General features: G+C 32.8%; 2 protein-coding genes across 6 annotated transcripts in view; both read right to left on the bottom strand.

Annotated features, from left to right (window-relative positions):
- LOC139493916 (disintegrin and metalloproteinase domain-containing protein 10-like) overlaps positions 1 to 11887 on the bottom strand; it is a 60194-nt gene extending 48307 nt beyond the window's left edge. For 4 of the 5 annotated variants that reach the window (XM_071282076.1, XM_071282077.1, XM_071282079.1 and 1 more), the window contains exon 1: positions 11451 to 11666. In XM_071282076.1, the coding sequence (XP_071138177.1) occupies positions 11451 to 11508 (58 nt within the window). In that variant the 5' untranslated portion in view covers positions 11509 to 11666. Of the gene's footprint in view, positions 1 to 11450 lie in introns of all 5 variants that reach the window. The other variant, XM_071282075.1, reaches the window with a different exon arrangement.
- A 2064-nt stretch (positions 11888 to 13951) lies between these two features.
- On the bottom strand, positions 13952 to 14458 carry LOC139495391 (110 kDa antigen-like). The gene has a single exon (XM_071283697.1). It carries the CDS (start codon positions 14456 to 14458, stop codon positions 13952 to 13954), a length of 507 nt encoding a protein of 168 aa, XP_071139798.1.
- Between the last annotated feature and the right edge of the window lie 2286 nt (positions 14459 to 16744).

Below are 16744 nucleotides of genomic sequence, written 5' to 3'. Positions count from 1 at the left end.
TGATGAAATCAAACAAAGTTTAATTTTGGACCCTTTGGGCCCCTTATTCTGTTGGGACCAAAACTCCCAAAATCAATACCAACCTTCCTTTTATGGTCATAAACCTTGTGTTTAAATTTCATAGATTTCTATTTACTTATACTAACGTTATGGTGCGAAAACAAAAAAAATGCTTATTTGGGTCCCTTTTTGGCCCCTAATTCCTAAACTGTTGGGACCTAAACTCCCAAAATTAATACCAACCTTCCTTTTGTAGTCATTAACATCGTGTTTAAATTTCATTGATTTCTATTTACTTAAACTAAAGTTATTGTGCGAAAACCAAGAATAATGCTTATTTGGGCCCTTTTTTGGCCCCTAATTCCTAAACTGTTGAAACCTAAACTCCCAAAATCAATCCCAACCGTTCTTTTGTGGTCATAAACCTTGTGTCAAAATTTCATAGATTTCTATTAACTTAAACTAAAGTTATAGTGCGAAAACCAAGAAAATGCTTATTTGGGCCCTTTTTGGCCCCTAATTCCTAAAATGTTAGGACCAAAACTCCCAAAATCAATACCAACCTTCCTTTTGTGGTCATAAACCTTGTGTTAAAATTTCATAGATTTCCATTCACTTTTACTAAAGTTAGAGTGCGAAAACTAAAAGTATTCTGACGCCGGACGACGACGACGACGACGCCAACGTGATAGCAATATACGACGAAAAAATTTTCAAATTTTGCGGTCGTATAAAAAAATTATATCGTACATTTTACGTCTAATTACATCTTTCCAAATTTGACTTCCTTCAACTGCCTGGGGTAAGATCAACCTAAAGCTTCTAAAATTTTCCCTCATCCCTGTATACCAGTAGAATGGTAGAAATGTACACTACTCTCAAAGATTTGGTACCTTTGTAGTTTGATCATAATTTTTTTATTCAAGACAAGCAAGTTTGACTTGTTGTTAAAATAATTAAAGATATAATGATACGCTTAACTTAAAAAGGACTTGGTTAACTTATCCCCGCTGTGGCCCTTAAGAAATGTACAAAAATGTATGATTGCTAATGAGACAACTATCCGACCATAGTTTAGATGAAGAAGATTTAATTATAGGTTCAATATAGTTTCTTGTGTATATTTCAGACTCAGAGATTAGTATGATATTGATTATCACAGCACTACCTTACATTTTTGTTTAGGGGCCAGCTGAAGCACGCCTCTGGTTGCGGGAGTTTGTCGCTGCATTGAAGACATATTGGTGGCTATCGATAGACATATTTACACTATTATGCAAATTTGTTCACCATTACGTAGAATCACACAGGTTCTCGTAAACTTTGACATAATAATTCAGAAAATTTGACGTCATAATAAAAAAGTGATTGTTGCTCGACATCAAAAGTTTATTCGGAGGCGGTCTTAGGTCATTTGGAGACAAAATTCAGCTAAATACCAAAAGTGTAAAAACGTTTATTGTTATCTGCTCTTTGTTCAGGTTGTTGTCTCTTTGACACATTCACCATTACCATTCTTAAATTTACAGAAAGTTTTTCAAAAACCTTACTTTCATCCATTTATTAGTTAACATGTTTAATACAAGTGAAAAAAAGAGTAACTATATATTTCAAACATTATAAACATCGAAATACTTGACTTATTCATGCAACATTCTTCATGACTATAAACAATTTTACATAATTTTACATGATAAAATTGTTTTCAATTATCTTTAGGTGAAATAGTTCAAAATTAAAAGATATGTCGGACATGAAAGTCAATTGTAGTGTTAGACTTAAGTGCCCCAAGATACATTAGATAAATGCATACAAAGTTATAATAGTTGATAATAGTTATGATAAAGATGTTTTTCCTTCCAGCTAAAGATATAAAAAGGTACATATATAAAATATGTTTTACATCTACACCTTTGTAAGTCCTTAGTACTTGGAAATTTTCTTTGTTGATTTTTAACTCTACACATTTGTGTGTTTCGTAAGGGGTCTTATTTTCCTATTTTGATTTCTAACTCAAATGAAAGTCTTTATTAGATCTCTTATTTTCCTTTTTTAATTTCTAAATCAAAGCACAACAATTAGGTCTTGTTTTTTCCTTTTTTGATTTTTAACTCAAAGCAAAGTCAAATCGGAACTGTTCATAGGATCTCTAATTAACATGGTTTAATTTGCAATTCAAAGCCAAATTGAAGGGAAGTTAAATATTTTTTTTTAGAAAGGTTGTGCCCTCATTGACATTTCTTTTAATTAATATTTATACATTGTTATACATGTACTGCAAAACAATTTTTTTGTTTGAAGTTTACTTTTGGAAGCACTTAAGATTCTTAAATGAATTTTAATTAGGCCACCCTTGAAAAAACTCTTTATTTTATGTTGCCTACATGTAGAAATGGATTTTTTAATTCGCCAGCAACAAAAGTTTTAAGTTTTAAACAAGAAACTATGTACAATTTTTAAGAGCAGGAAAAAATCTTTATAAAAATTTTGAAACAATTTTTGGGGTACCAAAGCTGCTTTTGAGGTTGATACTTTTGGCCTCAAGAATGGTTTGCTTAAACCCCAAAATATTCATTCAGAGAAAAACTGTAAAAAAAGAGTTTCAAAAACTGTAAAAAAGAATAGCCAAAACTGTGCATGTATAATCATATCTATAATATTAACAAAGTTCAAGATTATGAAAATTATTCTTCTTTTCAATGTACATATAAAATAATAGTATTATCAAATTATCATGAAAGATAAGATAACTGATTTATATAATATTTTTTTTATTTATAAAATCTATCAGTAGTACAGCATGTACAGTGACAAATTTTCTGGTCTAGGCAATTGTACATGTATTATTAGTATACATGATATAAGGTTTAAACTGAACTGCAGAATACATGGGAGTCTGGACATTGTTGGGTGGGGTTTGCAGATAAGGGAATAAATGGCAAAAAAATATGTGAAGAATTATATATATATATATATAACTTGAACAAAAAATAAATATAAAATAGAGACTAGTGAATTCGAATGGACCAAAAATATAAAGAATGGAGATAAGGGTTGAAAATTTAAAGAACACAAAAATTAAGGACCCCCCTCCCCCACCCCCTCATGCATTTTACATGAAGATCTGTCAGAGCTCAACTACATGTAATATATTCTATTATCTATATTGCTACATGTACATGTATATGGGTAAGCACACCAGTTCACATTTCACCTGTAATTCAGGTACATTAGTATACATGTATCATGTGTATATAATCAGACTGAGTCAATATCCTGGTGTATTGTCAGTCTGTCAATTCATTAGTTTGTTAACACCTGACAATTACCTGAGAAAATGTAAATGAGGTACAATATTCAACCTTGGTGGGATTATTTCTAGAAGTAACTGTGTTAATGTGTATTGATGTAGGTCAAACTTGGGTCAAAGTCACAAAGAATGGCAAACTTTTTTTGAGACATTTGGTGCAATTATTTCAAGAGGTAATGTTCTTCTTGTGCCACAATTTAAATTACAATATTTTGGTTTACCTAAAAATTAGAAAAAAGTAGACACAGTGGGTAGGTAGGTAGCTATACAGACATTACATTGTCTTCTTCTTTTTAAGGCAAAGATAAATTGAAGTGTGAGTACTTTTTTTAGTATTCATGCCTATCATGAACAATAAAATATTTTGAGTAGGGAGCTATTTTCTGGGTAGGTAGGGTTAAAGCAAACAGAGTATTATTTCACATGAGTATTATTTCAAGAAGTAAAGGTCATGTATTCATGTACATGTCAAATTTAGGTGAAAGAAAGGCAACGTTTTCAAACGCCAGTGGCATGAAGCCACTTCAAAAATATCTTGTAAACAGGGGTTTGTGGGCAAATTTTCAAATGATTTTAGTTAATTTCATATTGGAAAAAAATATTTCTAATATCTTTTTGCTTAAAATTCTACACTGCAGCTGAGATCAAATGATAAACATTTTGTTTTCAGGTTCATTAAGAAAGAATATAAACTATGTTAAAGAAAATGTGTGTGGTTTATTCTTTGTCATTTAAAAGGCATCAGTCCATTCATACATGTAAAATGTCAGTCATTTAACTTATTTATAATTTCTTTCATGTTAACATATGAGCTGCGTCGGATAGAAATCGACCTTATGCAAACGAAAATCAATACCTCTGTTTACCTATTTTGGGTTGAAATAATTTCTACGGAAAGTCTGTAATTGTTCCAAAAGTAGGTTTTCATAAGAAGACAAACCTTTTAAACGGACCAAAATGCAGCTTTTATATCTTAGTTATTCCAAAATTGATCAAAGTCTTAGATATGTATATGTGTACATGCACTTGCATAAGGTCAATTTTTATCTGACGCAGGTCATATGCTGGGGTTATTCTAAGTTAAGGATGTTTGCTCCTCCATTTTTTGATTTTTTGACAGATTTTCGAAATCCTCTGGTTTTATCCATGTATTGTCATTAAAAAAAATTTGCCCACTAACCCCTACTTTTCTTTTCATAATTTTATTACATAAAGTTTAAAAAGCCATATTTCAAAATTTTATAAAATTCTTGTTATTTTTTCGTAGTTTTTGAAACAAATAAGGTGCCAATGTTAAATATATGAAAAATCTAGAGAGAATTATTTCCCGCCAAATTTTTAAATGGCTTATATCTCGAAAATTAGCACACGGCCCCTCCATTTTTTTCTACTTTTTGGGTTTCTTTATTAATATACTATCAATTCATAATAGTCTTTTAAAAAGCTTGTTATTTTTTAACAGAGTAGCGAACATCCTTAAGGCTAGTCAGTCATTTAACAAATATGTTAAGGCCACTTTCAACACTACTGACTATTGTGGTGGATATTTTTATTGTTGGAAGAAGTCAGAGTGCACAAATAGGACCACTGACTAAAAGATTAATGGAAAAGTTTCTCCAATTAAATTCTCCTTCTTTAATTCAATTAAAACATGTAAAAAGATGAGACAATTTTCCAACAAACATACATGTCATGCATGTGTACATGTACATGTATACATACATGACATACATAAAATTGAGAAAGGAAATGGCGAATATGTCAAAGCGACAACCACCCGACCATAGAGCAAACAACAGCCGAAGGCAACCAATGGGTCTTCAATGTAGCGAGAATTCCCGCACCCGTAGGTGTCCTTCAGCTGGCCCCTAAAATATGCATAATAGTACAGTGATAATGGACGTCATACTAAACTCCGAATTATACACAAGAAACTAAAAATTAAAATCATACAAGACTAACAAAGGCCAGAGGCTCCTGACTTGGGACAGGCGCAAAATTGCGGCGGGGTTAAACATGTTTATGAGATCTCAACCCTCCCCCTATACCTCTAGCTACATGTATAGACAAATATATATACATTTGTCATGGTTGTAATAACATGTTTTTCCCTATCGATTACCTATACATTTGTAGCTATTTCATGTATGTATATGAACTGAATCATACATGTACATGTAGTCAATCACTTTGTTTTCATTAACTTTTTAAATACAAGACTTCAAGATTTAATTATAAAGCAATCCTCAATGTATAAAGATATAAGAAGATGTGGTATGAGTTCCAATGATACAACTTTCCATCCAAGTCATAATTTGTAAAAGTAAAACCATTATAGGTTAAAGTACCGTCTTCAACACAGAGCCTTAGCTTAACTGAACAGCAACATATAAAGGGGTCTAAATATGACTAGTGTAAAACCATTCAAAAGGGAAAATAAACAGTCTATATATAAAACATCCTATAAAGCAATCCTCAATGTACAATTGTTTATACCATGATGTATACCGTTATATCCTATATTAATATAATTTGACAATACCTCATCATTGCTCATTGTCATATAAAAACTAGATACTAACAATGACCAATGACAAATAAAAACAATAACAAACAATATACGACGAAAAATTAAAATTTTTGCGGTCGTATAAAAATGAAACTGACATACATCTAAATAAATAAACTCATCATAGATACCAGGACTAAATTTAGTATATACGCCAGACGCGCGTTTCGTCTACAAAAGACTCATCAGTGACACTCAAATCCCAAAACGTTTAAATGTATAGATATAAACAAACAAAAATAGAAGTTATCAACTATAGATCTAGATCACTGTACGGCCTTCAACAATGAGCAATTGAAAACCCATATCGCATAAAGAAATTATTTTTCATACTGCTAATAGGAACCGCTTTTTCTTCATTTTTTTCATTTGGTTTATATTTTAAAGGATTAAGAAAGACTTTTTAGTTCATGTAGGTTTTTTAGTATGAAACAGATGTGCAAATATAGGATTATCTTTTGTGATGTCATTTAACATGTTTAACAGTTTGATACATAATTGAGTGTTATTTGTTATTGTATATACAATGATATATATATCCTACATTATCATGATTATCATGCTTAACCATGAACCACCCCTTTCCCAAAATAATGTAATCTGGGATAATACCGTGAGGATATTATAATAGTGAATTAATTACACGTAGAAACACTCAAACCAGCCAACGCCCTTTTAGGAGGTATCTTATACATATCCTAGACTTTAAAATCGATATATTGTTATAAGATACTTTAAATGATGTTTACTATATATTTACAACAGACTTAAACATATCTAAGATAAAATTTCTATTTTTTAAAAATATAAATATGGCATTAAACGTCACTCTTTCATAAATCTGTTCACGACAATAAGGTCTAGAGGGTCACACCTAAATTTCTTTTTCAACTTCCTGATTAAACAAGTGAATTTGTTTAATACAAAGTAATTGGTTAAATATATTGTCTTCATTGAAAGTTACTTTAAATCATACGTCGTAGAGTCATGCAAGTACACATGTTTACATGTACATGTATGTAATGTATCAGTGTAGGGAGAGAGAGTTAGATCCCTCCCTTTATCATGTTTATCATACGTACAAATGTAAATCCTTTATTAGTTTTGCTTGTAAAATATAAACCTTCATTCAACTGTACAATCCAAGTTATTTCCAAAATTGTTTAAATTGAAATATATGGATTTTATGTGATGATATAAAATAGAAGATGTACGTGGTATGATTGCCAATGAGACAACTATCAACAAAAGACCAAATTGACACAGACATTAACAACTATAGGTCACCATACGGCCTTCAACAATGAGCAAAGCCCATACCGCATAGTCATGACTACAGTTTGTTCCAGTTCAACAATCCAATTTACATGATTTAAAAGATAAATAAATGGAGAATGTGTCAAAGAGACACAGATGATGTCCTCACTTGCATGTAACTTTATTTACAAAATGTAGGGGCATAACTCGAGAATGATAAAAGTTACAACACCAAAATTTGAACTTAATCTGTGTTTTGTGGTAGATATAAGCAGTGATCAGGAAGGACGTGCGCCCTGCGCCTATAGCGTATATCGACTAGAAATGGCGCATAGAGTGACTTATGTAAGCGCCCACGTGGCGCACGATATTTTTCACTTCGTTTCGAAATGTTTAAATATCATCAAAATAGATTAACGATCATATTCCGAGCCGCCATGTGTGTGTACACAACTGTGTAATGTTCCTCCAATGATAGGAGCACCTATATATTTTTGGGACGTCTTGGGTGTTTTCTTATGGTAATATTAGAACCATGCGGTACAACTGATTACCCAAAAAACGTAATTAACCATCATTCATGGTATGATTTTTCATAAACTGTTAACAACTTTAAATTTGTGAAATTTGGCTAGCACAGACGAGATTTATCTCTAATTATAATCTTTTAAATTAGTTTAGCTTGCTATTATTTCGATTAAAAAATCCTATTTAAAGCTTTTTTATGAATATATTTTTTGTCTCTATAAAAAGGCGCTTATATATATATATATATATATAATTAACTGTCTTTGTCACTTTTTGGTCTTTGGCTCGTTTTGACATTTTGTAAACATGCCTTCAACGAATTGTTGTTTTGTTCTATCATTTAATGATACTCTCTACTGTTATTGTTGTCATTGTGATGAAGTAATAATAATACAAGAAGTGCAGAGGATATGCCAGAAACGTCCTCTAATACGGAACGTTGAAAAAGTATGGTATCGACGAAGACCCAAATTTAATGTAAAAAAAAAACCATGAACATGAACAAGTACCAGTTTAAACATTGTAAATAAAGGTTTATATCTTAAATATTGTCTGGTTTGGAAGAACTTATTTTATATTCTTTGAAATTGAAATTACAAAATCACAGCAACAATATACATGATATTATTTAGAAACAGTATGGTAAGTACAAAAAATGTACCACCACCTCTTTGGCGAAATATACACAATTAATTTTTTTTCACTGTAGTCAATTCAAATCATGCAAATGGCCCACTCATTTGACAACATGGCCCATATTTTTTTTAAATGGCCCGTTGAATTTATTTTTGAGGGGCCCTGGGCCCATAGAGAAAAAATCCTTCCAGATCACTGTATAAGCATTGTGTTCAAGTTTCAGTTATAAATCAAGATATTTTCCATTTGATATCTACACTAACAGATAAAAATAAAATTATAGTCGACTATATTATTTGGGCATAACCAATGACTAGCAGTTCACTTTGGTTAAATTTGATGTATTTCCCCTCATTAATAGTGGAGCACCACCCTAGGGTCAAGTGTTAATAGTGGAGCACCACCCTAGGGTAAAGTGTTAATAGTGGAGCACCACCCTAGGGTAAAGTGTTAACAGGTGTTTGTATTTCCCCTCATTAATAGTGGAGCACCACCCTAGGGTAAAGTGTTTTAAACAGGTGTCTAAGGTTGGTAGTTAGTCAAACAACATCACACTAATAAATGTTGATGTAAACAGAAGATATAGAAAAGAAATACAAATTAATTATTTCTAAACAGTTGAAGGCTATATAATTAAATTAATGATTTCCTGACTTTTGAACACCATGGTCCATGACAAATTTTGTACATTTAAACGTGCATGCACATGTAGCAAAAGAAAAGTTAAAAGGGTCTAACAACTTTTGTTTTTAACCATAAACTTAGGGACGACATCAAAAGATCAATGTAGGATAAAAAACTTAAATCAAATAGTATGGGGGTGGGGTGGGTTGAAATTCTGCAAGTTTTGTATATATATCTAAAATCGATTTTTACATATATATCCCTATTGGTAAATCAATTTTTCCCAAATTAAGTTAAGAGGGGGTGGGGGGTCAGTGAAAAAACTACATGTATGTGAATTAAGTTTTTTATCCTACATTGAACTTTTGATGTCGTCCCTTAATGAACTTTGTTGCATAAGTTTTCACAATAATAACTTTGTCACATAAACTTGGAATTATTTGATTTGTATTTAACATGTTTAAGGTGTTACCTAACACTACAGGGAGATAACTCTGTAAAATTAGCAAAACATTTTTATCACTATGTATTGTTAACATATATATGGTTAAGGAATAAGGGAATATAAAGCTTGTCAAACTGCTATATACATGTATCAATGAAATATTTTGGAGAAAGTGTGTGGTTCCAAGTTTTTTGAAATTCTTTTTGTCAAAGGGTCAAAATAAATATTTTGTCAAAATTTTATGAAAATTAAACGAGACAAATTAATTTTAGTCAAGGTGTTTGACTTTTGTTATCAGTTTTCTTCATATATATTAACCACCATCACTATTAACAATTTTACCATGATTCCATCAGGAAATGTAATATTCCTAATAATTGCATTGTGCCAAACCAGACAACAAATATAAGAAAATATTGGTACAGGTACATGTAAATGTCATTTGTATGTTGGCCAATAAGACAACTATTCACCAAAGGACATTGTATGTGAAGGTTTCGGGGGTCAATTTAGTGCATGTCTGACACATGTCTGAGGTCTGCGATCTAGCTCTTCTATTATGTTTAAGAGCGGACTTTTCATTATTTAATTACAATTTTAGTCAATATGCTACCATTATACTAATTAATACTGGACATGCTTAAGTTATCTTCATATAGGGATTAGCCTCCCATGGATAGTTCTTATCATGTTTATACGGCACCAATTTGTAACCTTTCAAGATTGGTTTATATACCAGCCATGGCTTTACAAACTGATGTACATGTAACCTCAGGTTATAAAGAGTACTCCAATTTCCCAAATTATAAATTCACTACATGTACAAGTTTTTTTTTGGTAATCACCATTACACATACATGTACAATGTATGAAACAACTCTGGAATATGAATATGGAATAAATGAAAACTCATACCTTTGCAATATTGACCCTGACCAACTTGCCCCACTTACATCATCATGATCATGTACATGACTTATGAAAAGGAATAAACAATTAACATGTACTTCTTTACATTTGGTAGTGAAGCAAACAAATAAAGCAGAAAGAAGTAAGCATGAACATAAATACTCTAACAGTTGAGTTTCAGTAGGAATTTACTCCTTCTTGGTTGGTACAAATGTAGGTTGATTGTTGTGAAAATCCATGGGGATTCAAACCCTCAATCATGGGATCTAAAAGCAGTGCTCTTACTAGTAATTAATTGAGCCAAAATTGAAATGAAATCTTCCCTTATTCAACTAGTTGGATTACCTAGATATCTCAAGGTCTACAACACTCTTCCCACTTTTCTTTTTTGGGGCTAATACCCTCCATCTGAGCAACTCACAGGGCAGTAATGTACAACCCTGAGTCTTTCATTCGGAAACCCTCTGGCCAGTTCCTTACATGTCATGTAGTGATGTAGACATGTAACAGTCATTCTATTACCTTTTCAAACCTCATGACCATATATCTTAAATCAAACTGTCAGGCAATATTGTATACACTGTTTGTTACAGTTTGTACCAGTAGTAAAGCCTCACAGCACCATTGTTGTGAAAATCCATGGATGGTACAACACCAGCCGGATTGGAACCCTCAATCTGGGGATCTAAACACAGTGCATAACTGATTTAGCCAAAGAAGATCGTCCTTCAGTTAACTCAACTAGTTAGGCTTATGATTTATATCTCCAGATCTACAACCGTGTGAACGATAAATACTCTGACAGTAAGAATTTACTTCTTTTTAATATAAGGTAGATCTGGCAAATTGTGCGAGTTGTTTAAGGGTGATTGGGCAGTAGGGGGAGTAGTAAAATTGATATTTACATAGAGTCATAAGTAAACCTTAAAGTACTCAGATGTTTAAATTGCGTAAACACAGCCATTTTTGTCCATTTGTTATGATAAACCTTTAAAAGTATCATAACAAAGTATTAAATTAGATTTAATTATAATATTCAAGAATAATAAAATTGATTTCACCGTTACAACTTCCTCATTTGATAAAGTTACATAAGTGTGTACACAAATTTAAATGACTCGTCAAAATAACTCGACAAAAATTTATCGTGACATCGAATGATGATTGTTTACCTGTTTGATATACGGAAACCAAGCTTTGGAATAGGATATAAATCCAGGTGCTTTTCATTTTCAAACTCCCTGAGTGAATAAATATGTTCTGACGTTGAAAGACACTATACGAATCTCAAAATTTGCTGTATTATGGAAATTCAATTCATTTTCAATTTGTTGATCAAGTCCCGGAAATGAGACATTATTTTCTGACTGCGCCGACGCAAATTCTGTGATTAGGAAGTTCCTTGTTCTAAAAATAGAAATGTAAACTAAGTTTGTCATGCGATAAGAAGGCGTGGCTCCACCAAGCATAAAATGAAATCATTGTCGGTCTTTAAAGTAATTAAATATATAGCAATAGGTAGACAAAAGTCCATTTCTATTTAACTTTAAAATTTTAGAATATTTGAAACATTAAAGCTACTATCAAATGAACTGGTGACCTGTCATATATATAAATATGTGACGTAGATATATTTATTTACTTTGTGACGTCAAATTTCCCTGGGAAATGCATTAATATAGCGGTGGGGTTGCCTTCCCAGTGTCGTAAATTATGTAGATGCTAGGCAGACACTGCATGCAGTTGTCCCATGTTTGGTCATATTTATAAGCCACTTTTCTGATACGTTTTTCACATAATCTCTTCTTTGTAGTTTTATGGTCTTTTATATAGTTAAACATACACCATTATTTATGCCAGATGTTATGTCCAGACAAGAAAATGAAAAAAAATAGATAGTCTACCTTCTTTGCCCATCAACCTCAAAAGGAGTCGTCCAAATGATTATGACGTCTGGCAAGGCTATAATATTTTAATTTGTGATCATTTGTTGAGGAGGGCGTCCCAGAAAAAAAATTAAAATAGCCTTGCCAGACGTCATAATTATTTGGACTACAAAGAAGTAGAAAGCTTAGGGTCTTTTTTGAAACAGGCATTAGAAATTGTAATCCGGCCCTGGCCTCAGTGACTTTTTTTTTTGTCACTGACAACAACAACAACAAAAGTCACTTAGGCCAAGGCTGGACTAGGGACTCTTAATTGCCATATTTATAAAATATATTTTATAGTTACTCAGTAACTTTTAGGTGTAGGGCAATCATATTCTCCCTATTAATTGTCTATGATTAATGATAGTATTGATCCAAAACTAATAAATTTGATGTGGGATTTGTCAGTAAAAAATAGAAATGGAAAATTCTCGCCGGTTTGTTGTAAGTTAATTAAACTAGTCCAGTTGTCCTTTCGATTCTGCACTATATATAAGGCTAGTAGTATAAGACTTCGTTCAACCGGGCAAAACTATAACTGATCCCGTTAATTGCAGTCTGATCCAGGATGTGGTTCCGGGGGTTGGAAAACTTTTTTTTGGACGATCAATGGATTTGAATATGGACATTTGGTTGGTTCCCCCTTTTGAAAATGGCTGGATCCCCTCCTGTGAACATACCGGCATCGCTAAGCTTAATAATGTTATTATATTTAACTGTTAAGAGAACACATAAAAATAAAGATATAAAAAGATAGCGAATACGTGCAATTAAATTTTTCAAGGTCTGTTTAATTTCATAGAATAGATTAAAATATTTTAATGTAATACTAAGATGTGGTTTAATTGCCGATGAGGCAACTCTCCAACAGTGACTAAAAGACATAAACGTATGGCCTTCAACAATGAGAGAAATGTTAACACATACTCATGCCAAAAAATCCTTGACAACTTTAGAGTTTGCGGCTGTGCTATTATACTAACACCTTTAGAGTTTTGTCTGTAGTTGGGTAGCTGTATCATCAACAACTTTAGAATGTTTTTGTGTCATTTGTGGACTTCTCATCAACACATTTAGAGGATTATTGGAGGAAATAAAGATATATATATATATATCATTTAAACCATACGAAATTTAACGTGTGTCATTGGAGGGCTGTTTCATAAACTTGAGTGACCTTCATAGAGTTTTCTGTGTGTCATTGGGGAGCTGTATCCTTAACATATTTAGAGTTGTTTCACTCCAACCACTCGATTTTTTTTATGTCATTTACTTTGAAAGATTATTTTGTTTGTATTTTTGTGGCTGTATTCTTAATACCTTTAAGAGATGTTTTGTGCGTAATTGAGTGGCCGTATAATTAACACCTGTAGTTTTCTGCGGGTTATTGGTGTTATTGGATGGCCGTATAATAACACCTTTAGATTGTTCTGTGCGTCATTATGTAGCTGTATAATTAGCTCTAAGAGGTAGAGTTTTCTGTGTGTCATTGAGTTACTGTTTCATTAACCCTTCTAGAGTTTTCTGTGTGTCATTAAGTTACTGTTTCACTAACCCTTCTAGAGTTTTCTGTGTGTCATTAAGTTACTGTTTCATTAACACGTCTAGACTTTTCTATAAACACCACTGAATTTCCTGTGTGTCATTGGGTGGCTGTTTTATAAACACCACTGAATTTCTTGTGTGTTATTTGGAGGTTGTTTCATAAACACCTGTAGAGTTTTATGTGTGTTATTGGGCGGCTGTTACATAAACACCTCTAGAGTTTTATGTGTGTTATTGGGTGGCTGTTTCATAAACACCTCTAGAGTTTTATGTGTGTTATTGGGTGGCTGTTTCGTTAACACCTCTAGAGTTTTATGTGTGTTATTGGAAGGCTGTTTCGTTAACACCTCTTGAGTTTTATGTGTGTTATTGGGTGGCTGTTTCGTTAACACCTCTAGAGTTTTATGTGTGTTATTGGGTGGCTGTTTCGTTAACACCTCTAGAGTTTTATGTGTGTTATTGGAAGGCTGTTTCGTTAACACCTCTAGAGTTTTATGTGTGTTATTGGGTGGCTGTTTCGTTAACACCTCTAGAGTTTTATGTGTGTTATTGGGCGGCTGTTTCGTTAACACCTCTAGAGTTTTATGTGTGTTATTGGGTGGCTGTTTCGTTAACATCTCTAGAGTTTTATGTGTGTTATTGAGTGGCTGTTTCCTTAACACCTCTAGAGTTTTATGTGTGTTATTGGGTGGCTGTTTCGTTAACATCTCTAGAGTTTTATGTGTGTTATTGAGTGGCTGTTTCCTTAACACCTCTAGAGTTTTATGTGTGTTATTGGGTGGCTATTTCGTTAACACCTCTAGAGTTTTATGTGTGTTATTGGGTGGCTGTTTCGTTAACATCTCTAGAGTTTTATGTGTGTTATTGAGTGGCTGTTTCCTTAACACCTCTAGAGTTTTATGTGTTATTGGGTGGCTATTTCGTTAACACCTCTAGAGTTTTATGTGTGTTATTAGGTGGCTGTTTCGTTAACACCTCTAGAGTTTTATGTGTGTTATTGGGTGGCTGTTTCATAAACACCTCAAGAGTTTTATGTGTGTTATTGGGTGGCTGTTTCGTTAACACCTTAGAGTTTTATGTGTGTTATTAGGTGGCTGTTTCATAAACACCTCAAGAGTTTTATGTGTGTTATTGGGTGGCTGTTTCGTTAACACCTCTAGAGTTTTATGTGTGTTATTAGGTGGCTGTTTCATAAACACCTCAAGAGTTTTATGTGTGTTATTGGGCGGCTGTTTCCTTAACACCTCTAGAGTTTTATGTGTGTTATTGGGTGGCTGTTTCGTTAACACCTCTAGAGTTTTATGTGTGTTGTTGAGTGGCTGTTTCGTTAACACCTTAGAGTTTTATGTGTGTTATTGGGTGGCTGTTTCGTTAACACCTTAGAGTTTTATGTGTGTTATTAGGTGGCTGTTTCATAAACACCTCAAGAGTTTTATGTGTGTTATTGGGTGGCTGTTTCGTTAACACCTCTAGAGTTTTATGTGTGTTATTGGGTGGCTGTTTCGTTAACACCTCTAGAGTTTTATGTGTGTTATTGAGTGGCTGTTTCGTTAACACCTTAGAGTTTTATGTGTGTTATTGGGTGGCTGTTTCATAAACACCTCAAGAGTTTTATGTGTGTTATTGGGTGGCTGTTTCGTTAACACCTCTAGAGTTTTATGTGTGTTATTGGGTGGCTGTTTCGTTAACACCTCTAGAGTTTTATGTGTGTTATTGGGTGGCTGTTTCATAAACACCTCAAGAGTTTTATGTGTGTTATTGAGTGGCTGTTTCCTTAACACCTCTAGAGTTTTATGTGTGTTATTGGGTGGCTGTTTCGTTAACACCTTTAGAGTTTTGTGTGTCATTTCCATTCCAAGATTATTTAATTTGTCTTTAGGTGGCTGTATTATTGATACCTCTTATAGTTTTTGTGGGTTATTGGAAGGCCGTATCATTAACAGCTTTTTTGAGTTTTCTTTGGGTCATTTGAAGGCCGTATCATTAACACCATAATTTTTTTCTAAGTCGTTAGATTGTTCCCTGTGGGATTGGGTGGCTGTATAATAAACACCTCTAAGAATTTTTCTCCGTGTCATTATCACTACTGAGCTTCATAAAACCTTTCGAATTTTCTGTGTCTTTAAGTGGCTGAATCATTAACCTATCTAGTGTTTTCTGTCTTTAAGTGGCTGAATCATTAACCTATCTAGTGTTTTCTGTGTCTTTAAGTGGCTGAATCATTAACCTATCTAGTGTTTTCTGTGTCTTTAAGTGGCTGAATCATTAACCTATCTAGTGTTTTCTGTGTCTATAAGTGGCTGAATCATTAACCTATCTAGTGTTTTCTGTGTCTATAAGTGGCTGAATCATTAACCTATCTAGTGTTTTCAGTTTTATCTGTGTGTCATTGGTGTATCTGACTCATTTATATTTGTGTGTCATTGGTGTATCTGACTCATTTATATTTGTGTGTCATTGGTGTATCCGTCTCATTTATATTTGTGTGCCATTGGTGTATCTGAATCATTTATATTTGTGTGTCATTGGTTTATCTGTCTCGTTTATATTTGTGTGTCATTGGTTTATCTGTCTCAATTATATTTGTGTGTCATTGGTGTATCGGTCTCATTTATATTTGTGTCATTGGTGTATCTGTCTCAATTATATTTGTCTCATTGGTGTATCTGTCTCATTTATATTTATGTGTCATTGGTGTATCTGTCTCGTTTATATTTGTGTGTCATTGGTGTATCTGTCTCATTTATATTTGAGTGTCATTGGTGTATCTGTCTCGTTTATATTTGTGTGTCATTGGTGTATCTGTCTCATTTATATTTGTGTGTCATTGGTGTATCTGTCTCATTTATATTTATGTGTCATTGGTGTATCTGTCTCAATTATATTTGTGTGTCATTGGTGTATCTATCTCGTTTATATTTGTGTGTCATTGGTGTATCTGTCTCGTTTATATTTGTGTGTCATTGGTGTATCTGTCTCATTTATATTGTGTG

The sequence above is a fragment of the Mytilus edulis genome, chromosome 11 (genome assembly GCF_963676685.1).
Source record: "Mytilus edulis chromosome 11, xbMytEdul2.2, whole genome shotgun sequence".
In the NCBI taxonomy this organism is placed as follows: domain Eukaryota; kingdom Metazoa; phylum Mollusca; class Bivalvia; order Mytilida; family Mytilidae; genus Mytilus; species Mytilus edulis.
This window is presented reverse-complemented; position numbering and strand designations above follow the sequence as displayed.

Bases quoted from the DNA above. Each gene is read 5' to 3' on its own strand.
- LOC139495391 (XM_071283697.1), bottom strand. From the start codon at position 14,458: ATGTTAACGAAACAGCCACCCAATAACACACATAAAACTCTAGAGGTG.